Raw genomic sequence first — 23,990 nt, 5'->3', positions numbered from 1 at the left:
ATAGGTAGATTTGTTTTGCAGTAGAAAGAAAGACAAGGTATCCATTGTGACACTCATTTTACAAACAACACAGACAATAGACTAACTCAAGGCCCCACTAAATCACAAAACACACTGAAGTAAATCTGTACAATGTTGCTACGACTTGTTCATCTGAGGGACGGCTGCTGGAACAAAGCTGTTTTTATACCACTTTCTTCTACACCTTGGGATAATAAACGTCGGTCCAGAAGGAAGAAGATGAAATTCAATGATCAAAGGTTTGGAGTCATGATTTGGTTATCTGCTGTATAACTTGTCTGGTGCACAGGGACCCTGGGTTTAGCTGTGACATGTATACATGTAACGAGCACAAATTGTATGTTTCCTGTGACTGTCCAAAACTGGCTTTAGAGGGGAACGTAGAGCGTCAAAGTTTTGAAGTGCAGGGCAACTGATCAAGGGTGGGCACGGAAGAGATGGGCGTGAGAACATGTTGCCCATGAAGACGAGTTGGTATCTGAAGCTGCTCACTAGTACATGACAGACAGCGCACAGCCCAACACATTCCTCCCTGCAACTGCTTTATCACTGAACAACTTCCAGTTAAGTGGTAAAACGTACCGTAACACTCAGACCGAGTCCTTCCCTTGGATGTTCTTTCAGTATGTGAAGTAACACGAATGCAAGCTGTGCAAAAACACAGCATGATGCACGCTAAACACAGCAGAGGGACTAGACCGCTGTTCTGTCCTTGAAAGGTTCCTCCCTAATCAGCGACAGATACGGATGGAGTGGTGAACCGCACTTGGAGCGAGCAACATTATTGGCAAGTTAACACCATCTATTAGTCAGCCATTAAGTTGACTGAAAGACAACGCTCCTGACATGTTTGAGGTCAGGAGCTAGCTTTAGACCGGATCAGTCTGCTTCTGGGGTCAGCGTTATGAACAAGCTTCCTGTTTACCATGATGAGCTCATCAGGACATGACTCTCTGTGCCATACATCCAGAACCACACAGACTTATGACTGTGTAATCAAGGATGTGTTTGTGCACAGCAGACGCTTGTGTTTTTTCCTACTTCAGTGGATACACTGTCAGCAGCACCTTAAATCTAATCATAGTTCATTCATGAATGACCCAGAGGGTTCGGATGCTGACTGCCACCTTTTAAGCTTCTGAAGCATCACGTTGAAACTGTTGGTTATATATAGAACGAGCTGAACTGTTAGTCTCTTCAAATGTCCTCAGAAGCTGTTATTGGTGGCTATAGTTTCTCAGAAATGTCCTATTTCCAGAAGAGCCGGCGTTCCAGTCTTAAAACCAGAAGCAAATCTGTATTCATTCCTTCAGGTGTAGGGGGTAAACACTGTAGGGGCCTTGCAGTGTATTTCTGCCTGTGGCCCCCAGCAGCTTAATGTGTCTACTGGTATAGAAAGGGTTCATGCTGACGTCTGAGTGAAGGAGGGAACTGTCAATCATCTATTATCAAGTACAGCTTATCGGAGTGACTATTGTCCTTAAAAAAATGCCAACTGAGGGCCGGGGAGAAAGTGAAAGCTGAGGTTGATTCGCCAGGTTGTCCTTCCATGACTTGGCAGACACAAAGAGGTGTAAGAAGGGAGCCCATTAACTCCAACATTAGCCAGAAGATTTGGACACAAGCCCAGAAATGTGACTTGTTCGGGGAAACAAAAGAATACATACTCTGACCTAAGCCTCGCCCTCATACCCGAACATTTTTGGTGAATTGATGTACTTTATAACAAACTATTTAGCTTTTAATTGAAGTCAGTCCAAACTGTAAGGTTCAATTTACATCGTGTACAATATTGCTCTTGGATTTTGATAAAGCATGTGGCGGTGAGGAGCTTTTGAAAACAGAGCTCATTTTGTCACATGACACAATTTACACAACCACACACACACACACACACACACACACACAAGTAGCAGAACAACTCAATCTTTTGCAAAATGAAACACATCATTCGAAACTTTACACATTTATAAAAACCCAATTTTGTCACCGTATGGAACAAACATGGTTCCAAGGTCCTAAATATAGACAGTGCAGGTACAATCTATAATAAAAAGGATATGCTTATTGTACATAAACTATATATATAAAATTACAAATAAAGTATTAAAAAAAATGAATTAAATGAATGGTATCTTATTTTCTTTGGTATTTCTGTCCCATACAATGATGATTGCTGGTTATTATACATGTTAATGTTGTCTGAAGTCAAGTCTCTACTTGAGTCTCGATCATGTGACGAGATGAGACGAGATACAGTAGTTTAGGCACAAAATTGGTCAAGACTGACATGCCTCTCGCTGCCATGTTGGCTTCCATTGTTGTAAACAGGTACTCGTCTGTGGTCTTTCTACAGCGCTTAAGTCCTGATTGATGAGATGTCTACACAACATCTCTGGGTTCTGTTATTCGCTCGCATGACTTCTCCTACCATTGTTATGCCAATGACACCCAGCTGGTCTTGTCATTTCCCCCCGGTGACACCCAAGTGGAGATGCGCATCGCTGCGTGTTTGGCTGACATCTCGAAGTGGATGACGACACACCACCTCAAGGTCAACCTAGACAAAACTGAGCTACTGTTCCTCCCGGGGAAGGGTTGCCCGCACCGGGACCTGTCCATCACCATTGATGATACCGTGGTGACGCCAACTCGGACTGCGAGGAACCTGGGTGTGACCCTGGATGACCAACTGTCATTCTCGGCAAACATTTCATCCGTTACACGCTCCTGCAGATTCCTGCTCTACAACATTAGGAGGATTCGTCCCTTCCTGACTGACGAGACGGCGCAGGTTCTCATCCAGGCTCTTGTCATCTCCCGCCTGGACTACTGCAACTCTCTACTCGCCGGAGCCCCGGCATCGGCCATCAGACCTCTGGAGCTTGTCCAGAAAGCCGCAGCTCGCCTGGTGTTCAATCGCCCCAAGTTCTCCCACACAACTTCCTTTCTCCGTTCTCTACACTGGCTACCTGTAAGAGCTCGCATCCAGTTTAAGACTCTGGTGCTAGCCTACAGGGCAGTGAAAGGAACAGCTCCTTCCTATCTCCAGCCCATGGTCAAGCCTTACACCCCCGCCTGACCACTTCGCTCTGCTGCCTCGGGGCGATTGGTTGCCCCGTCGCTCAGAGGTCCTGGCGGCCGATCGACCCGGTCACGGCTGTTTTCTGTCCTGGCCCCACAGTGGTGGAATGAACTTCCCACTGACGTCAGAACAGCGGAGTCGCTGCCCATCTTTCGACGCAGGCTGAAAACCCACCTCTTCAGGAAGTGCTACCCTGAGCCTTCTACTTAGCACTTATTGTTTTCATACTAGCTTGTTGCACTTATTGTATTCGTATTACTTATAGCACTAACTGTTTTTCTTGTTTCTGCACTGTACTTTGGCTCTGAGTTATGCTCTCCTTCATGCTCTTAGATGCTTGTTTGGAAAAGGAAATGTACTTATGACTTCTGGTGACTAGTAGTTCTTTTGATTACCAATGTTGATGCACTTACTGTAAGTCGCTTTGGATAAAAGCGTCTGCTAAATGACTGTAATGTAATGTAATGGACAATCATCAATCAGGTGTTTGGCCAGATGGCCCGTGAATTGGTCAGTTGGTCCATGTATGAGGCATTTTGATTGACAGTGTTGTGAAATGGCAAAAAAAAGTGACTTTATGTCAGATTCCTGTGTTTTATGAAGAGAACCGTGTGTCAGTACCACTAAATGTGCTTTACATCATTTTAGTGTGTTAGCACTCTAAAAAAAAAAGATGTGTCTGTTTACTGGGCAGGAAGGGTCTCATGAAAAGACTCTATCAAGTTGCATTGTGGGAGAGTTATTGAAGCTGGACACACACTAGCGTCTGGAGGTCAGGATATCTTGTTGTCATACAACAGTCTGAAACATACTGATGAATTATTTAAATCTTCAACCTATTTTGAATGCAATAAAGACCACGTTTGAATCCATAATATGCCATAGTGGAATACAGTCTCCAATAAAACCAACAAATTGAGAAAGACATTAAGGGTTAATGAGCTCTTAAAGTAGTGGCACTGAATTTACAAAACTAATAATTTATTAAAAATTTAAAATTGCATCATTATCAAAATGCTACTGGAGCTCAAAGAGTATTTTTTTTAAATAATTAATTTAGCTTCAATTTCAATCATCAATTCATAATGTTGACACTGGATGAGAAAGTGAAATAATTAACAGGTAAATATTACATTTTAATTTCATTGTAATTATTATTTTTACATGTGAGAGTTATTGTTCGTTATTTGTTTGCCCTCTGGTGGTAATTGTTCTGCATCACCTTTCAGTAATCTACTGTACTCGTGACATGCTCTTATCTCGCGTGATTTAATATGTCTGAAAAAAGTCGTCCGTGCGTTGCTGCCAGCGTATGATAATTTGGTTCCACTACACTTCGAGATAAACCACAATGACCATAGACCACTTATCTGTTGTCACCGCTGTGGAACCAGCAGGAGCGAACAAACTAGCCCCGGTCACACATTTCTCACCGTTCCATATTGTACGTGACACCGGAAGCTAGTTTACCTATATGTGTGTGAATAAGGTCCGCAGCTTTGTCTTACAGACAAGTTAGGACCTAAGAATAGAAAAAATGCCATGGCAATAACCGTCTGAAACGCAAAAAAATAATTAATTTGTTTGTGTAACAGACGCAGACAGAAGGAATGTAGTAGTATTTTTCTGAATATTTCTGTTTGTTTTCGGAGAAGAAATAAATACTCCTACGGCGTCTCCTGTAAGACAAAGCTGATGGTAAAGCAATCCCCGGCTGAATAGCGTTTCCATTATCTTTTGGTTTTCATGCTGTCAGAACAGAACTGCTATCCTTCTACACTACTACGCAAACACTCCCTGCTTGGGAAATGAATACTGAATAAATGAAGACCAACGTTATTCTATTAGGGATACTATGTTCTTCACTATTAACAGAATCAAGTACTCACATCATGGTGGTTAGCTAGCGATAGCTACGAAGCTAGGTTACTTGGACAATCCTTTCAACTTGCCTGCTGACAGGTTAGCTTACGACAGCTAACTTCGCTATGTGAACTAACTAAGCCAGGAAAGTGGCGATAAAGAAACTCCCTGCAACTCTCTGGTTGGTGGACATTTCGAGTTTACATGTTTAATTTAAACTTTATTTACTACCGGTAGCACGTACTGTTCATTGATTGTTTTGGATGTTTCTAGTCGTAGCTAATTTGCTATTAAATTGTAGTAGTGTTACGTTACTTAGCTAACGTTTGCTATCAAAAGTTGCTAACTAGCCAGGTAGCTAACTTAGACTGAGTGTACAAGCAGATACAGATGCTCGTCAAAGTAATTACCTGACATGATTGACAGCACTTTAGTGCAGCTATTCAAGTAATGTAACTAAACCACAAGTCAATGCGTCTATGATCCAGTATGCTCTCTGGCTACATGTCAGGCTCATGAAACTATTGGGTCAGTGTGATGAATTCCTAGTCATGAAGCCTCACCACTGAATCAATGCAACATGTTGTGAATGCTTGATCTGTTTGAACAGCTGTGTGTTACATTACAATGATATGTGACCCAGGAAAACAGATGACAGCATCAGCCTGTCAACAGCAAATGTTTGGCAATTTGACTTGATAGATGATTTAAATGATAATGCATTTTAAAATGGTCATTTGTTGGATTTTTTTTAATGATGGACACATCTTCAAATTATTACACAGAACAGAGCAGGAGGAAATGGTAACATATGTATTTCTGTGCCATCAGGTGAAGACACTGTACAGTGCAATGTATTAGAAATATGTTGAAGTTATATTGTAGTTTATTTTAAGCCACAGTTGGCCTGCCGATGTAAACCATGCTGATAGTGCCGATGGAATAGTTGCATGATCATCTACAGCTGCAAGATATTAATTCACTCAACATGTTGCATCTGTATTGTACATTTTTATGGAATGAAATTGTCTGATAACATATTTACAAACTTACAGGTTAGAATATAAACCGATCAATTAAGATTGTATTGAAGTAGAACTGTCATACATTTGTTATAGCCTCTCAAAGACAAGACATTCTTTCTGATATAGAAAAACATCATATTGGAATACATCAAGTTATTCCAAAACACAATATTTACCAGAGTCCTGCTCTAGATACTCGTGTCGTCTTGTGCATGAATGATGTGCTGACGTAAGCTCCCCCCCCCCCCTCCTGCAGGTGTTGCAGGTCGCTCTCATGGTCCCATGGAGAAGGCAGCCTTCGAGAGGTGGCTGGAGTCAGTCTCTGCCACTTTCCTTACTCTGAACGACCAGCAGCGCAACCAGTCTCTGGACCACCTCATTTCTATAAGCGGTGCCGTCCAGCTTCGTCATCTGTCCAATGGGCTGGAGACGCTGCTCAAGCGCGACTTCCTGCGCCTCCTCCCCCTGGAGCTGGCCTTCTACCTGATGCAGTGGCTGGACCCTGAGACGCTGCTCACCTGCTGCCTGGTCTGCAAGCAGTGGAACAAGGTGAATGTGGTGCATGGGTCATTGGGGGGGTTCTTCAATATTCAATCAGATGTTCTGCATTGTTCCCTTGCTTGGACAAAAACAAAATCAAAACTGTATTCAGACAGTGAATGTTCCATAATGTGGGACGCTGTTTTATTGTGGCAAAGGTCTTGTACAGTTTCTTTTGACAACATTTGAGAACTGTGACTTTGTTTGTTCAATGAACAAAGGTCTCTGTAGAAAAATACACTTATATCTCATAATATAGCAAAATAGTTTGGAAACTCAGGAATTGGCCGTAGTATTACAGTTACGGGACGTTTTTTTAAGCCAGTTGTTGTAAGTTGGCATAGATTTTAGAGTAACCTTCTAATTTATCACCAGGCCTTGGCATTGACATTCCTTTAACCAGACGTTTGGGGTGTTGGGTTTTTCCTGCGGGGTCTTTCAGTTGTGAAGACGTTGAGGTTTACGACTTTGATGCTTTGCAAGATTTTGTGCGATGAAGTTTGCGTTATGAAGCAGGTCTCTGAAAGGCAGCGGTGACTCGTGGTAGCCGTTAGGTGGGGGGCCGTGCTGCAGCAGGACATAACTCTGTGGTTCAGAACCGGAGTGTCTGTCTGACTGCTGGGTTCCTTTGAGCCGCTCTATGATGTCTGTGGCCTTGACGTGTTCGGGGGGGCCGTCGACTTGTCATACGTTTGTGCTTGAGCATCTTGAAGCATTTGCTGCTGTGCTCTACGCTGCTGTTGAAGAGATCGGCCGATGTAAGAGCCAGATGGATCATTCATGTCCCAACCTAATAGTGTGACGGTCTGCTGCTTTGTGGGCTGCTACAGCGTATAATGTCCTCAGATATACATGCTTATGGTAATGTTGTTAAGCATCTTTCACAAATGTCTTTCACGTGTTGACACTTACTCTGCCATTAAAGCTGATTCTGATTATACTAATTAAGAGCTGGTATAATGTTATAGGCAAAGCCAGAATCTAAACTCCACATTTACAAAACAATGTAAAGAAACTAACTAGTAGGGTATATCAGCTCACCCTTTCTAGTGTTCATTCATTCAAGTGTCTAAAGTGTTCCAACAAGCGCTCGTCTCCTCGTAGGTGATCAACTCGTGCACCGAGGTGTGGCAGGGTGTGTGTCGGGAGCTGGGCTGGAGGATCGATGAGAACATTCAGGACGCGCCGCACTGGAAGGCGGTCTACCTGAAGGCCAAACTGCGTATGGTGCAGCTGCAGGACCAGGAGGCCTTCGAGACGTCATCCCTCATTGGCCACAGCGCTCGAGTATACGCCCTCTACTACAAGGACGGCCTCCTCTGCACAGGTACTGTAAGTTAGTGACTCTCAAAGTGGGCTCCACTCTGCCAGGGGGTCCGCCACATGATTTCCTACATGCTGTGTCATTAAGAAGTCCATATCTACAGATCAGGGCCATTTGCATATTGTTTTACTCCCACCCATGATCGCCTATGATGTTATGACTGTGACACATCACTTCACTGGCTCTAATATAGATAGTCCAGTCCAAATTATCTGCACAAAATACAACATGGCTGACTTCCTGTTGGTCAAAATAGAAGTATATTATGCGCATGTAAAATGTGTTCTTAAAGAGGAGAGCGATGATCCCACCAAATACCGTGAAGATCAAAAGAACTGCATCCCAAAAAGAGATGGGTATGATCAAACTCTATGACATCACTACCGTATGACATCACTAACGTATGACATCACTACCGTTACCTGACGGCTGCTCCACTAACAGACTGATGCTCTGCTTGTTGGTCACATGTTGTGATGAACTCACTTGTGAGGGTTTTATTGTGTTTGAGACAAAGACAGAGAGACACAGAGACAGAGGGAAGACGTTTGAGACGAGGACGTCTCACTCCAGAACTAAGAAAGTACCGATAGCAGAACCGCATCAGTACTCTGGGTTTTACTATGTTAGAACCGGTTTCTATTTATTATTTGCTTTGATCCTGATGTAAATGCATCTACTGTTTGGGGAACGTTGAATTGAAATATCATATCTGAAGCATTCGTCTGTTATCGCTGTGCTTTTGCTTCAAGTATTTGGTTTGTGAGACCTGATCAGCTGGCAGCACCGGTGTGGGTGTTTAAAGTGCTACTTAACTTTCTTAATCGCTGGAACCGCCCCACTGTGACATGGACACATACGGTCATTGGTTATCACTGGTGTATTCAGCACAGCTGTCAGGCACAGCGCTGACTGTTTCTCCGTTCCATACTACGTACATACTAACTGCGTACAGAATCCATATCCATATATTTTTTTAATTGATATGTTGCAGCTGTGAGCAGCAACATATCAAGGACAGTTTAGAGCAGGGGGCCCTAATAGGCGGACCGCGGTCCGGATCCGGACCCAGACGCCGTTGTATCCGGACCCTGGACCTAAAACCAATAGATAATTGCGAATTATTACATTTTGACGGAGCGCCTATATTTTAACCGGCACAGCTTTTCTAGCCTTTACGGCACTCGGTCAGTGGGCCAGGAAACAAACCGACCAATTACATGCGTTGTACATCACATCACATGATGCAGCTCAGTCTATCAAATATGGGTATTCTGACAAGTTTTCCTGACTCAGTTTAAAACCAGTGTGTCTCATATGTTCAGAGACCGATGATTTCACCTCAGGTTGATAGCAGACCACCTCAAGGTGTCACTCAGAGAGAACCAGGATATTCTGATGTAGCGTTTCAAAATGAAAGCCCTTCAAAATCTCATGCATTATCTAACTTCAAATCACATTCATGACAAAATTTGTCTAATTTCAGATGGGATTTTAGAGGAAATGGTGAATAGTTAAGAAATCATTTCACCTCAGGTTGATAGCAGACCACCTCAAGGTGTCACTCTAATCTGAAATTAGACAAATTGTCTCATGAATGTGATTTGAAGTTAGCTCATGCATGTGATTTTGCGGTCAGAGCATAAAGAAGCGGGTCAGAGTTTAAAGAGGCGGGTCAGAGTTTAAAGAGGCGGGTCAGAGTTTAAAGAGGCGGGTCAGAGCTCTAAGAGGTGGGTCAGAGCTTGAAGAGGTGGGTCAGAGTTTAAAGAGGTGGGTCGGAGTTTAAAGAGGCGGGTCAGAGCTCTAAGAGGTGGGTCAGAGCTTGAAGAGGCGGGTCAGAGCTTTAAGAGGTGGGTCAGAGCTTGAAGAGGTGGGTCAGAGTTTAAAGAGGCGGGTCAGAGCTCTAAGAGGTGGGTCAGAGCTAGAAGAGGTGGGTCAGAGTTTAAAGAGGCGGGTCAGAGCTTTAAGAGGCGGGTCAGAGTTTAAAGAGGCGGGTCAGAGTTTAAAGAGGCGGGTCAGAGCTTTAAGAGGTGGGTCAGAGCTCTAAGAGGCGGGTCAGAGCTTGAAGAGGTGGGTCAGAGTTTAAAGAGGTGGGTCAGAGTTTCAAGAGGTGGGTCAGAGTTTAAAGAGGCGGGTCAGAGCTTTAAGAGGTGGGTCAGAACTCTAAGAGGCGGGTCAGAGTTTAAAGAGGTGGGTCAGAGTTTAAAGAGGCGGGTCAGAGTTTAAAGAGGCGGGTCAGAGCTCAACGCAGGCGGGTCAGAGTTTAAAGAGGCGGGTCAGAGTTTAAAGAGGCGGGTCAGAGCTCAACGCAGTATAAACACACTTCCTCTTGTTTTTCAGGATCCGACGACCTCTCCGCCAAGCTGTGGGACGTGCGCACTGGGCAGTGCATTTATGGAATTCAGACGCACACCTGCGCCGCGGTGAAATTCGATGAACAGAAGCTGGTGACCGGGTCCTTTGACAACACTATTGCATGCTGGGAGTGGAGCACGGGAGCTAAAATCCAGCAGTTCCGTGGCCACACAGGAGCAGGTTGGTTTAAGCGTTCAGCTAACGTCTGTTCTGGGCTACTTGGAGTAAAAAGCAAAACTTCAGTTAAATGCACATTTCATTGTAGTTTACACTGTCCAAGTATGTCTAAAAATACACATGAAATCAACCAAATTTAATGAAAGTGTCCCAGCAGCTTGGACCATAAACTCTACAAGCTCTCTCTTTAGGGGCATAAATCATATCCAAATGTGTGATTGATTTTGTATTTGTATGAGGGTTAAAACGTCTTTAAAGGCATTCAATTCATTCATCTTAAAATAAAGCCTCAGATAGGACTGAATTGTATTAAACCAATTTTTCAGAAGTCTTAGAAATGCTAAGACATGGAAAGAAACATTTTATGAAGGTTTATGACGTTGCATTGTTAAATCTCAAGCTTCTATTTTTTACTAATAATTTATTGAATGCCTCTTGTGTTAACGTCACGCTGTTAGAATAACAAAACCAACAACACTTGAATTTAGTTTTTGGGCGTGACGCTCAAAAACTAAACAATGAACATTTGGGCAAAATTGTCTCAAACCCGAAGCAAGTAGTGTCCCTTCATGTTTCTTCTTTTTGTGTCTTTATTTTTTATAATTTTTTTAATTTGAGTTATTGTGAAATTGGCCTCAAATTTCATGCAGAGTGCCATTAAAATAGAATACATGTTTCAGCCGTAGGAATCCTGTTCAAGAAGCCTTTTCCCAATATTCATTTGATATTCTGACCTTTTGTTCAACACTCGTGTGTGCTCAGTGTTCAGTGTGGACTACAACGACGAGCTGGACGTGCTGGTCAGCGGCTCAGCAGACTTCCAGGTGAAGGTGTGGGCTCTGTCGGCCGGCGCCTGTCTCAACACTCTGACCGGACACACAGAGTGGGTCACCAAGGTCAGCGCACCTGCTCCAGCCTTCATGGGACGTTATTCATGCATTCATTAAATAACGCATTGTAATAACCAAATGTCCGTCATGTTCTCAAGGTGTTTACTGTCTGAGGAATGTGTTGGTTCCTCAGTACAGAGGAACCTTTGAAGAACCACCAGCAGTTTCTGCTCCCGTCACATTTTCCTCTCTGTGGCTTTGATTTACACTGTTATATATATGATAAATAACATAATATATTTAGGTCCTGCACCTCTATGGAAACAGCACTATCATGGCTAGAAGCAGAGAGAACTCAAACACGTCTGTAGTGCAGCACAGTTATAATGCTATAACTCATAAAAAGTCTTTGATCATTTCTTTTACAAAAATGGAAAACAATTGAATCTATTTATCTGACATTTTTTCCAAATGTCCACAAGTGTCCACAGGTTATACATATGACTCTACTTATGACCTGTATCTCTATTTGTTCTCTCCGTCAGGTGCTCCTCCAGAAGAGCGAGGTGGAGTCGATGGTGCATAATCCTGGTGATCACATCCTCCTCAGCGCTGATAAGTATGAAATCAAGGTAACGCTCGGGCCTCGGGCCGTTTCCTCTGTTAGAGTAAAGAAAGGTTTCTCATTGGTTTGGTGAATCCACCCGAAGAGTCCCTGAGAGACAAACGCCGTGTCCCCTCTGCAGGTGTGGCCCCTGGGCAGAGAAATCAACTGCAAGTGTTTGAAGACGCTGTGTGTGTCGGAGGACCGCAGCATCGGCCTCCAGCCTCGCCTGCAGTTCGACGGGCGCCACATCGTCTGCAGCTCAGACCTCGGGGTCTACCAGTGGGACTTTGCCAGCTTTGAGGTCCTCAGGTAAAGACGGTGGCTCTCTGCGATCATCACGTTAGGATAGCAGATGTAACTAATACATGAAAGCATGGAGAATATTAGAAACAGCATAACTGTCAAACTACAGTCACATAAACAGTGTCCTTTGAGCTTTATTCATGCAGACGTTTGTGTAATGTGCATCGAGGTCACAGGTGAGCAAATGGACGGTGATAGATGCTGCTGAAACAGTGTAGACTGAGTGAGGAGGAAGCTACATATCTCTTTAAATCAGATGAGCTGACATTCAAGTAAGCGTGAGGCTCAGTTTATTCAGCACCAACAAACATATCATCATCGTCAATCATGTCATCGTAGATCTGAGATTGAGTCATTCAAGGGAAACCTCCACAATCAGGATACAAAACACTATTATTACTATTGTCATCTTATTTACGATCCTCGATCGGTGTTATAGTAATGTGCAGTAGTATTAAAAGTAACTGTAGAAACATTAATTTAACAGTTTCAACTCTAGTGTAACACATTTTAATTGATGAATTCAGTGGTATTCAACCTTTTCAGTGCAAGAAGGGTCATTTATTAAAGAGTTAATAACATGTGAAGTACAGAGTAATAACAGTTCTATCTTTTTGGGGTGGTGATGAGGCTGAGATCAAAGGGTTATTCATTTAAAAACATCAGTTTCCACTGTGGTGCATTACATCAGAACCCTCCATACCATCGGTGTGCTTGGTGTCGTAGAACTCTAATCCAGCCTGTTCCCGTCCCTCAGGGTGATAAAGACCCAGGACCCGGCTAACCTGTCCCTGCTCAGCTTCGGCGAGGTGTTCGCGCTGCTTTTCGACAACCACTTCCTGTACGTGATGGACCTGAGGACGGAGGCCATCTCGGGCCGCTGGCCTCTACCGGCCTACAGGAAATCCAAGCGGGGGTCCAGCTTCCTGGCCGGCGTGACGTCCTGGCTCAACGGGCTGGACGGGGACAATGACTCTGGACTGGTGTTTGCCACCAGCATGCCCGACCATAGCATTCACTTAGTACTGTGGAAGGAGAACGGATAGACGACGAACCGGGTTTCCCCAGACTGCTAGGACGTGAGCCGCCATCACGTGGCTCTGAAACATGAACAGCTCAACGTGGGTCACGCATGGACCAAAGCTTTTAGTTTTTATCCGTTTTCTTCCTCCGCTCACGAACATGAACATTCACACACTCGACACTCGCTCTGGAGAACCTGTAAACCTCTCGTTGGTCTTCTGATCTCCGACCAGGAAACAGTTTTTAAGAAAGCCAAGAAACATCTACTACAGTGAAAATGTCCAAAAAAGGTTCCAAAACCCGCACAATGCCCGTAGAGGATATTCATAGCTGACCTTTAATCCACAGTCTAGCGATTGGCTGACAGCTCTGGACCACGACCGTGTTCTCGTCAGTGAAGTCTGATGTTCCGTAGCCAGAACAACGCCGGAGCCGCTTCACCGGGAACGTTGTTTCCTTGGAGAAAGGCGGTCGCTGTCGGTACCAGAGGACACGGTGAGGGGCTTCTCTGAGGCTGGAGAAACGTGATGTGCCTTTTCAGTTCATTCCATGTTGCAGACTAGAACTCCTCCAGAACGGCCGCATCTTACTTTCACCTTGATTTCTTCTTATTTAACAGTCTGAGATGTCATTTTATGGTTGTCTACCTGACACGACTTGCTTTTACCAATCACTGACTGTAAAACATCAGGTTTATTTTTCTAATGCGTTGCACAGCAGAGGAAGTTGAACTTGGCTAGCAGTCGGTTTCCGTGCAAAACAATTCAGATTTTCAGACTTCAGAGTGAGACCGGATGTTTCTCCTGACGTCGCTTGAGAGAGAAACTTGTTCTGTTCAACATCACGTCTGTTTGGTTTTCCGCTTCTACAAAATTGAAACTTTAACCGTCAGTAAGCGCTGTTCTTCTCCGGGCCACAGATTGAAATGTATTCAGAGCACTAAACCTCCTTCTTGTGTACAGACTGTAACGATGGTTCTCACTCAGAGTATTGTACACAGCAGATGTACAGACTGTTCGTGGGTTTAAGTTTTTTTTCAAATCTAATTAAAACACCACCGATATATTGTATTTTGTACTGTTGTTTGGCCAATGCACCACATTCTGTCCTCCCATCAGCACTGAAAACACAGTAATACCATTTGTACATAAAGTGATGAAGTGAAACGGGCCATACTAGTTTTTTGTCGTCTCTAATAATTAATAGTTATCTCACCAAACCTTCTATTGCACTGTCACGGCTCCTCCATCACCCTACAATCAGCTTCAACACTCACTCAGATCAATAAAAGTAGCAAATGCACCTAGTTGTGTCTGTGTATTTGGTCAACCAATGGTCTCTACCTCAACCAGCAAAGGGCGGGTCTTGCCATGAAGAGCAGTGGGATTCATAATAACGAAGACTAGAGAGGCGCTTTATAAATGAAAGTCCAGTTATCTTTGTAAAAACACGTTTTACTGTCCAATCCATCTCATGTTCGGGTAATAAATTAAAACATGAAATTCATCTTGGACGTCGTCTCTACAGTCTGGTAGGATTACCAGCAGACCACGGACCTGAAGCTCCAGACTCAGCCTGCAGTGCATCATCTGGTTTGTGCAAATGATTGTAAATGTGTTTGAGAATCTGCAGCACCAAGCAGATCCGACACGAGAAGGGCCCGCGTGGCTTCTTCACCTCATCTCATCTCGGTGCCTGGCCCCCAGGTGGGTTCCTGGGATCAACTCCAGCTGCAGGACCATCATTATTCCAGTTTGGCTCCTACATGTTGGACATCCCTAAATCAAAGTGTCCCATCCCAGCCTGGATATATACATCAGTGACATGCGGTGAGGTTCGTGGCTGGTGAGGCACTGACACTACATAAGTCAGATTTACAAATATATGAACCCAATAGAGTAGCTTAAATCACCATTCAATTGGCAGCTTGCACATTGACTACTGGTTGTTTTTCATATCAGCATTATTTACACACACATAGGTACATATTTGATTCCACCGGGAACGTGTGCGCCGCGATCTGCCCCACCGATCCGCCCCACCGGGAGCGTTTCAGAAGCGGAGCGCTCGCGGGCGCCTCCCGCGAACATCGTGAGATTCCGCGATAATCTGTGTAACAACCACGGATGTATAAACACATAAATGGTTACTTTACCTGTCCGACGTTGAATTGCTGTTGATTTGTTCATATTTCCTTGTTTTTTGAGACATTTCTAAGCTTGGATATAGAATTTTACATTTTTGTGGTCAAAGTAAAATATAAGAAGAAGAAAAGTGTAAAAGAAGAGCAACGACAGAACAAGCATAAACCCGACCCGTGGGCTCTCGCACGCCCTCTTCTTTGAGGCAGAGGTACTGTTTGCCTCCCCTCTGTGCTTTTTCACTGCGGTTTCTGTCAGATCAGCAACACTAAATATGTTCTACACAGACGTGAAATACATTACCTATTCTATGGAAAGAAAGGACATATAATAAAAGTGTCTACAAATATTACAGTGGTGACAAACAATGAGAAAGCAAAAGGCACGCGCTCAACCCAGTTTGTGAGGGATTGCGCAATCTGAGGTGAGGCACAGCTCGTCGCTGCCTCACCTCACGTGTCTCCTCTGTTTGAACAGGACATGCGCTAATTCAGCGATTTTGATGATACAAATGCTTGAAATGATTGGAATCATACAGAAATTACATTTATAGCACAGATCAGTAGAGAAATATTAATATTTATTTAATTAAAGCATTATTTGTTATCCATATCTATATATATATAGATATATATATATATATATATCTATATATAAATAGATATATATATTCAGAACGTGTTTTCTCTCAGAAGACCAGACGCTACAGTAGTAAAAGTACATTACAGAGGCAACATGAAGTCAACAACTCTCTGTATATATTTTTATTCCCAATTCAATGTCTGAAGCTGAAATACAGCAACACATACGGCATGGTAAGAAATAACTTATCAAAATAATCACAGACTGATAATTAGAACCCAGTGGTCATCTTTTTTCACAGTTACAACACTAGAAATTTTGTACACGAGAAACACATGCATTGTCCCGTAGAACCCGATCCTCAGTGGAACCGGATCAAAACAGGAACATGTTCAGATCTGACATACATACAAATATCAAAACAATTGAAAAGTGATACTTGTTGAAATACTTTATGAAAACAAAGATGGAATGTACAAATCGATGCTAGCATACATTATATGTGGAACACACGTGTTTGGCTACTGAGGAGCGACTGTGTTCGGGTCGTCTGGTTCTCGAGTCCACTTATTTAAGAGCTGCATGGTGCTGCGTCCAAACTAACCAGGGTTGGCACATGCGGACATGTTAGCGGAATGTTTGATATTTTGAAAAAAAAAAAAAGAAAAAAAAAAAGGTTGATGTTAGCTACAGTTCACTTGAACAAGAGACAGACTAAACGTTAGCACTGGTGTTTTGATTAATCGCTGAGAGAACCATCAGCATTGGCTCTAAAAACATGATCTACTAAATCAATTTACAGTCTGGGGATAATCTAATGAGAACCGTGACGGCACATTAACTACTCGGCCTCAAGTCCAATTCATAACAATCCACATTAATAAATGGCAGAGTGTTGCAGCTCTTCAGAGGAACACTTTGACATTGTCTGTGTGTGTGTGTGTGTGTGTGTGTGTGTGTGATGAATTCCACCGATGTCCTGCATTACCAAACGCACGTAAACAAGCAACGTGGACCCTTCACCTCACGAAATGATCATGTATATACCCGCTTTAGATGCTTGTGTTCGGGGAGCGCTTGGATTATGTTGCACCAGTTGTGTGAGACTTTGTAAATGCATTTATTTCAATCCATCAAGACTTTTCTCACCTCTTTAGATTCTTGGTTTCACCGTGGAGGCGCGAGAGGAAAACAGAGCGATCATTTCGGGTGGTGAAGTATTCTTTAAGCGGTTTGTCAGATAGTACGACATGAAGTCAGGTCAGCAGTACACTGAACCTCAACAGAGAAATGAACAGCGCTCGTCATCTTTTTCTGCCGTGACGTTCGTACTCCGTATGTTGTTGAGGGTCAACAGGTCGGTTTGGCCCGGTGCACAATCAGAAGATATTCTGGCAGTGACCAGGGATGATATGGCCCCTGATCCCCCCCCCACACCCTCTATATCTGTGTAGCTCTCCCTTTTACCTTTAATATCATCATCATTAATATCACACTATGTTACAATAATGCATACCACTGAGCAGGAATGCTTCATGACAACATTTTGGACGAATGTTTGATTCGTTCACTACATGAACCCCAAACAAGCATTCCTGTCCGGTTATGTTATCCATGAACAATTAATTTAACAAACAAAACGTGTCGTGATTTGAATCATAATTAGATTTTTTTTGTGGCATACAATGTCATACAGAATATCATCCATGCAAAATAGAAGTTGGTTAAAACAACATGTGCATCAGACACGTTTGAGGTCTTCCCCAGAGTCAGATGATGAGATCATTGTCCAGATCAGCTGGGTGTTGTTCAGCTTAGCTCAGCTGGTGGAAGCTGTTAGCCTCCGTACCGTTTCAGTACTCATACCAACACAATACTTTTCCCCGTAGCTTACTTTAAGAAATTCAATAATCTTTCGATCACTTTTCAATGATCCAAAGTTCTCAATAATCAAATAAGCACAAGTATCTGTCGCTCTCTGCCTGAATAAAGTACTTGTAAACGTTCTAATGTATATCTTTATATATCTGAGCAGACATTCAATGCAAGTGTTTGGTACCGAGCAGTTATCAATACTGAATTCTAGCAACACATTTTGGTCAATACAAAAAAAAGAAAAGAATAATTGGGGTTTGATACACAGCAGCTAGAAGGTCTGTCCTCATAGTGGGGTTGCCAGGTTTGAACACTAGTAACTCTGAACGTAACCCAGGTGCCTCTTGAATGGGTGACTAGCTTGTAGCTAAAACGACATGCAGTGCAGTCAGAAAGCAGGTAAGGCCTGGGAGAATCACATCCACCACTAGAGCACTGGTAGATGTGAATGAACTGCATTTATACAACGCTGTATTTGCCTCTCATCCCTCTCATCCACCCATTCAACTTGGGATTCAGTGTCTTGCTCAGAGACACTTTGATATGTGGACAGGAGGAGCCGGATTTCAAACCGCTAACCTTGTGATCTGAGGACAACCCGCTCTATGTCCTGAGCAACAGTCACCCTTTAGTCCTGGTGCCCCCCAGGGATGCGAGCTCTCACCACTGCTCTTCTCCCCGTTTACCAACGACTACACCTCAGGAGACTCACAGGTCATCGGCCTCATCCGGGACGGTGACGAGTCTGCGTACAGTCAGAGTCCCGCAATTCTATTCACCTAATACATGCTTCCTCTAGGCAATAATAGTAGAAAACATTCCACAAACTGTCAGACGATACCCAATTATGTCAATCAAGCCAGACGAAACCAACCAGTCAGCTCGACTCCAAGAGTGCCTTAAGGATGTTAAAATCCTGGATGACGTCAGATTTTCAGATGTTGAACTAGACAACACTGATGCTAGTGTACCCCACCACCTCCCAAACACTTGATCTAAAGATATAGTTCCTATAGATGGCATCACCCTGGTCTCCAGCACCTCCTCCTCCCTTACAAAGCCCTAAATGGACAGGCACCATCATATGTTGAAGAGCTCCTTATTACCCCACTACAGTCGAACTGGACTACAGTATGCAGGGTAACCCTGCATACTGTAGTCCAGTTCGACTACAATTGAACTGGAAACTTCAGGGCCTTCAGCTATCAAGCTCCTTCTTGTGGAACCAGCTCCCAGTTCAGGTCCTGGGGGAGACACCACTCCTTTAAGAAGAGGGTTCTCCTCTTTAACAAAGACCAGCCCTGAGTGATGCTGCTATTGGCCTAGACTGCTCCCATCCATCTGTACAGGTTCTTGTCCCACCCTCTGCCACATGTATTATTATTATTATTACTATTTGTATATGTAATAACATTATTACCACAACAATTGCTATTAATTGACATCTCTCTCTCATAAGGAAACCACATGATATGGTCGACACACCTTGGCCATCATTTTGCAGCAGGGAGATGATGTCAGACCTGCCACCATTACAAAGCTAGCTGACTTGCAGAGTAGTTTTACACGGGATAGCAGTGATCAATGCTTTTCTTTCTACTGTTAATCAAGGTACTAATGATGTCCTTTTGTCCTGACAAAGAGACTGTGGTCCTTTAACATGGTTCATGTTGTTGGAGAGATCATTCAAAGCAAATGTTCATTCTTGGTGTTGATTACAAAAAGTCTGCAAAACACAAATGTTTACTCATGACTTTTGTCAAGATGACTATTTAAGAAAGCAGAAAGAGGAAACTTGCTGCTTCAGCAGACACTGATGTAGAATAGCTGATCACACAATAATGATTCTGTTCTGCTCGAGCAGAGCCAGGTTCTGCTTGAGCTTTCTGCCTGTTCAAAAGGACTTGTTCCTTGCTGCTTTTTATATGCATACAATGTACTGTACATAACAGACCACTTAAAAAAGTAATCTATTACATTACCCATTCAATATTTATTTTACTTTGCACTATTTGTATTTGTTACCAATCTACAGAACATTTGACTAGTCATTGCTGTATATATATCTATATATATAGATATATATACAAATAAATTCTCATCTATTCATCACATGTACATTGTAGTACTGTGTTTCTTTCCATCTTTGCTGTCCATGTTTGAGCAGCATGTCTATGTCTGTATGTCAACGCCTCTTCCTCAACAACGCCTCTTCCTTTTTTTTTTTTTTTTAAAGTTATCATTATCAGAACGTATCAGATCTCTATGTAGGACATTGTGTGATCAAACTTAGTAAGGAAGCATGATAACCAAATTTCATCAGAATTTTCACATCTTTGTTTCTTTCTCTCCTACTCCCTTAGATGTATACATCCCAAAATGAAAGCTGGAAGTCCAGCACAACAACACCAATCACTGTTAATACCTTCTGACTGCATATACTGTATATCTTAATGCACAGATATCAGTACGGAATTTTACATCCGACTCTGGTAAGACATTAAACAAAAGCATATGTTATTATTTCAACATGTTCAGCTGTTTATTACATTCTACGTATTTACTGTCTTTTTACCCATCAAATAACGTGAAATAAAGTTAAATATACTGTACACAAGTTTGTTTCCACTCGTCGAAAATAGGACGCAACGATGTCAATCAATGCAGTTCAGCTGAAGTGCAACGATAAACAGAAACACAGGCTCAGTCATTCACAGGTGATGAGTGATAAGAGTGGACAGTGTGTTATCTATCTATGAGGAATACCTTAGATTCGCTAGTGGTTAGAGGAAATGAGTGTTACAATAAGAAGAAAGGGGCTCTGGTCTTTCATAAAGGGCCACAGCAGTGTGTTAGTGGGTCTCTATTGATATTGAAAGCCAATTAGCAAACCCTTGAAACTTGCTTGAGTTGTTTCATCCATTTCACAAGGAGTGTATACTTCCATACCTGCTACAATCAGATAATATTGGCCAATTTATATCAGTCCTTCATCCTCAGATAAAAGAGTCTGCTAATTGATTTTCCTACCACACAGAAATGAATGGAATCCACTGAGCAGTACAGACAGTCGATGTAAGCATATGATTTGTATTAAATGGGCTCAAACAGGCATTGGCACCACTACTTATCTTCTAAAACCTTCATGGCTGCATTCATCTGCAGACGGACAATAACACTGAAGAAACAATTGTTCTACTCGAACAAAATCCTGCCTGTTAAAAATCGTCCACAGTTGTTTTAGTCGAGGACAATCAATGAGAGTTCTGAGAAGCAACACAAAGAACATTCAACTCAAGAGATTTTAACATGATTACACTTGACAATTGTATTCTTTCATTACTGTTTTCAATATTTCTTGCCACCGTTACGGTTGATAATATTACAAATGCCTGACAGTTACTTTGATACAACAGGGAAACATTAGAAATATGGCATCTATTAGTAAATGTTGAACTTCATTTACATTTTTTGAGTTCTACTCTTGAACAATAATTCCTATTTAATACAACTTGGATCTTTATTCATGGCGTTGGTCTGGGAACATCCGATAGTCAGTCAGGTTGGGGACAAACCAACAGATTTGGGGTTTGTGAAGCCAATGCTGAAATGTCTTCTACTGGCCATCAGGGGGCGACTCCTCTGGTGGCAAAGAGAAGTCAGATTGCATGGAAGTCTGTGAGAAAATGACTCTACTTAACCGTTTTGATCTTATTCTGCGTTCAGTTGTACTTAGCTCCACCCTCTCGTGATACTTCTGGTTGCCAGAAAAAGAGAGACGGTAACGGCCAAAAGTCAAGATGGCGACGCATGAAATTCAAGAGTCGAGGCCTCAAAACAGTAGTCCACAAAACAACGGGTGACGTCGACGTGGCTACGTTCACTTCTTACATACAGTCTATCGCAAAACCTTGAGCAGGAAGTGGGTCTGACATCTTGGGTAATACTTTTACCGGCCACCTACATTTTCTCTTCCTGATAGGTTTGTCTGACCTGTTTCATTTGACTGCTTGTGTTTCTGGACCCTTCAGACCTGGGTTCAGCCTGGACAGGAGACAGTAGTCTAAATGGGCCACATGGGATACGTAATCCCTCCAGGGCGTTCTGTCTGCCTCAGGCTTTGTCCTAGTTTGCCCTCAGACTTTCTTCAAGCTTGGTGCTGGTGTAATTCATTGGAAGCGCTTGTCAGATGGTAGAACAGCTTCAGATGCGTCTTGAGACTTGTGATCGGCTCTCACTTCTGGTTGGACAACATGTTGTGCAAACTAGTTCATATCTAGCTCAACCCTTCTTTCTATCTCTAACCTCGTTCTTATGCTTCATCTTAACCTCACCAATGAACAAGACAGAGATATTTCAACCTGTGTTCCCAGATCTCAATAATTACCCTGAAGAACAATATTATAATTAATGCAAGGAATGATTGCAACGCCTAGTCCAATTCAAGTTGTAATAAAGCAGAATTATCCTTTAAATTCAAACACGCATTTAGCTTTTGAAGCAGGTTATTTAACAGTACCGACGCTGATGGAGTCTTCCCTTATTCCAAAGTCCTTCAGTTGGAGAAGTTTTAGGGTGGCTTCCCACCAACAGTCTCTCTGAGGAGCAGCTTCTTACAGCAGGTGGTGAACAAAGATAATGATCGTACCATTTCCCTTTGATGGCCAACTGTCAAAAAAATAAACTCTTTTACAAATAAATACAGTATTTACAGACACATGTGATTGTTGAAAGCTTGGTACTTCATTGTAAATTGCTTTAAATTCACTCCACCAGCAGCCTCTGGCATACCGGTGTGGACAATAACTGGCTCTGTTCTGCACTGCTGATCGTGTCCGGTGTTCATTCCCATGGTGTCGATTTGTTCTGTAGAAAATAGGAATTTTGCTTTTTGTAAACCTCGTTATGTACATCAGCAAACACCAAGAAGACTACCTGCTGAGGTAGTGAAGGGTGAACAAGTGAACTGATCCAGGGCTGCTTCTTCATTTGACCAACAATTCATGGCTCCATATTAATAATTCTGTTATTTTGGGGCTTCACAGGGCTGATGAAGACTCATCTTCTGTCCTTTTTTGCTGCAGTGCTGCTCTTCAATGGTAATAATGAGACCTTCAAACAGGGTCCAGAAGTTGGGCCGTGCCTTGACGTTGTTGCCTACTCTTACTCGTGTAGGATGTTGAAATGCAGAAAAACGTTGCTACAGCACTTTCACAAATGCAACCACTGGAACAACAGGGGGCGTCTTTTTCAACTTCCTGGGTTAAAAACCTGGGCACCGCTTGAAGGCCATATAACACTGGTCTGCAAACCAAAGATCAGCATCAGTCAGCTAACACTGTTGTCCGCACTGATCGTTTCACCCAAACAGCAACCCAACATGGGCCAAAAAAAACCCCAAAGTGCTTGCTCACATGTTTTTAGCAGCTTAACAAATGACAGCGAACGATGAAGCTTCAAGAACGTAACAAGAAACAACCTCACCAAAGTCTTCCATCGACTGGATTTTTCCACAGATGACATCACATTTAGTCCTGGGGACGAAGGAAGCAGATGTGTTGGCGGTCACACATCCAGTATGAAAGAGCTTCTTCTACACTGTCAGATGCTTCAGTAGATACCATCAAATTCCACCGTGTTCCATTATTTAGTCTATACTTCCCAAACAAATGGGTTTGGCACAACAACGTCCCGCTGGTTGAGATCTGCTCTCATTCAAATGACATGAGGTTTGCTGGTATCTGTTGAAAGAATGGTACACATTTAGCACAAAAATAAGAAACGGGGAAAGCTGCTGGGAAAATAAATAGACCAAGCCACTCGTAAGTCATCTATGTTTGTATCTCTGTAACGGTGGTCACTTCACCATTTTACCCTATAAGGTGTATTATAAGTGGAAAATTGTCATTACTTGCATATCCCTTCTTGAGCTATATCCAAAAATGTGTTTTGTGAAGTCACAGTGACTTTTGACATGAGAGTGGACAGACAGACAGACAGACGGAGATAATGCGTCTAGCCACTGCTGTCGCCAGCGCGTCTGCATTCAAATGGACATCATACAGAACAGTGTGCCATCATATCTGCCATCACATGGTGCCTGTAGCAACACCTTCTCATTGCCTGAAATGATCAATAAGTTGCAAAAAAGTAAATTCAGGTAGTAATTCATTTAAACTATTTAAACAAAGTATTTTTGTCTAAATATTGTATTCATGCATTTAAATACAAATCAAAAT

At 42.8% G+C, this 23,990-nt stretch overlaps 2 protein-coding genes across 2 annotated transcripts in view; one reads left to right on the top strand and one right to left on the bottom strand.

The window, feature by feature from the left end:
* Nucleotides 1–4,851: 4,851 nt before the first annotated feature.
* On the top strand, nucleotides 4,852–14,324 carry fbxw2 (F-box and WD repeat domain containing 2). The gene is made up of 8 exons (XM_068706084.1): nucleotides 4,852–5,150; nucleotides 6,251–6,543; nucleotides 7,639–7,861; nucleotides 10,199–10,393; nucleotides 11,153–11,286; nucleotides 11,766–11,852; nucleotides 11,967–12,136; nucleotides 12,888–14,324. Exons 2-8 carry the CDS (start codon nucleotides 6,277–6,279, stop codon nucleotides 13,174–13,176), a joined length of 1,365 nt encoding a protein of 454 aa, XP_068562185.1. The 5' UTR covers nucleotides 4,852–5,150; nucleotides 6,251–6,276; the 3' UTR covers nucleotides 13,177–14,324.
* A 1,726-nt stretch (nucleotides 14,325–16,050) lies between these two features.
* The window catches only part of LOC137869005 (ras-specific guanine nucleotide-releasing factor RalGPS1), a 73,263-nt gene continuing 65,323 nt past the window's right edge, over nucleotides 16,051–23,990 (bottom strand). The window contains 1 exon segment of the mRNA XM_068706081.1: nucleotides 16,051–23,492. Within this exon segment, the coding sequence (XP_068562182.1) occupies nucleotides 23,463–23,492 (30 nt within the window). The 3' untranslated portion in view covers nucleotides 16,051–23,462.

The sequence above is a fragment of the Cebidichthys violaceus genome, unplaced genomic scaffold, assembly GCF_023349555.1.
Source record: "Cebidichthys violaceus isolate CVI_PGR_0920_01 unplaced genomic scaffold, fCebVio1.0.p SCAF_12, whole genome shotgun sequence".
Taxonomy (NCBI): domain Eukaryota; kingdom Metazoa; phylum Chordata; class Actinopteri; order Perciformes; family Stichaeidae; genus Cebidichthys; species Cebidichthys violaceus.
The sequence above is the reverse complement of the archived record's forward strand: the minus strand, read 5'-3'. Positions and strand labels throughout refer to the sequence as shown.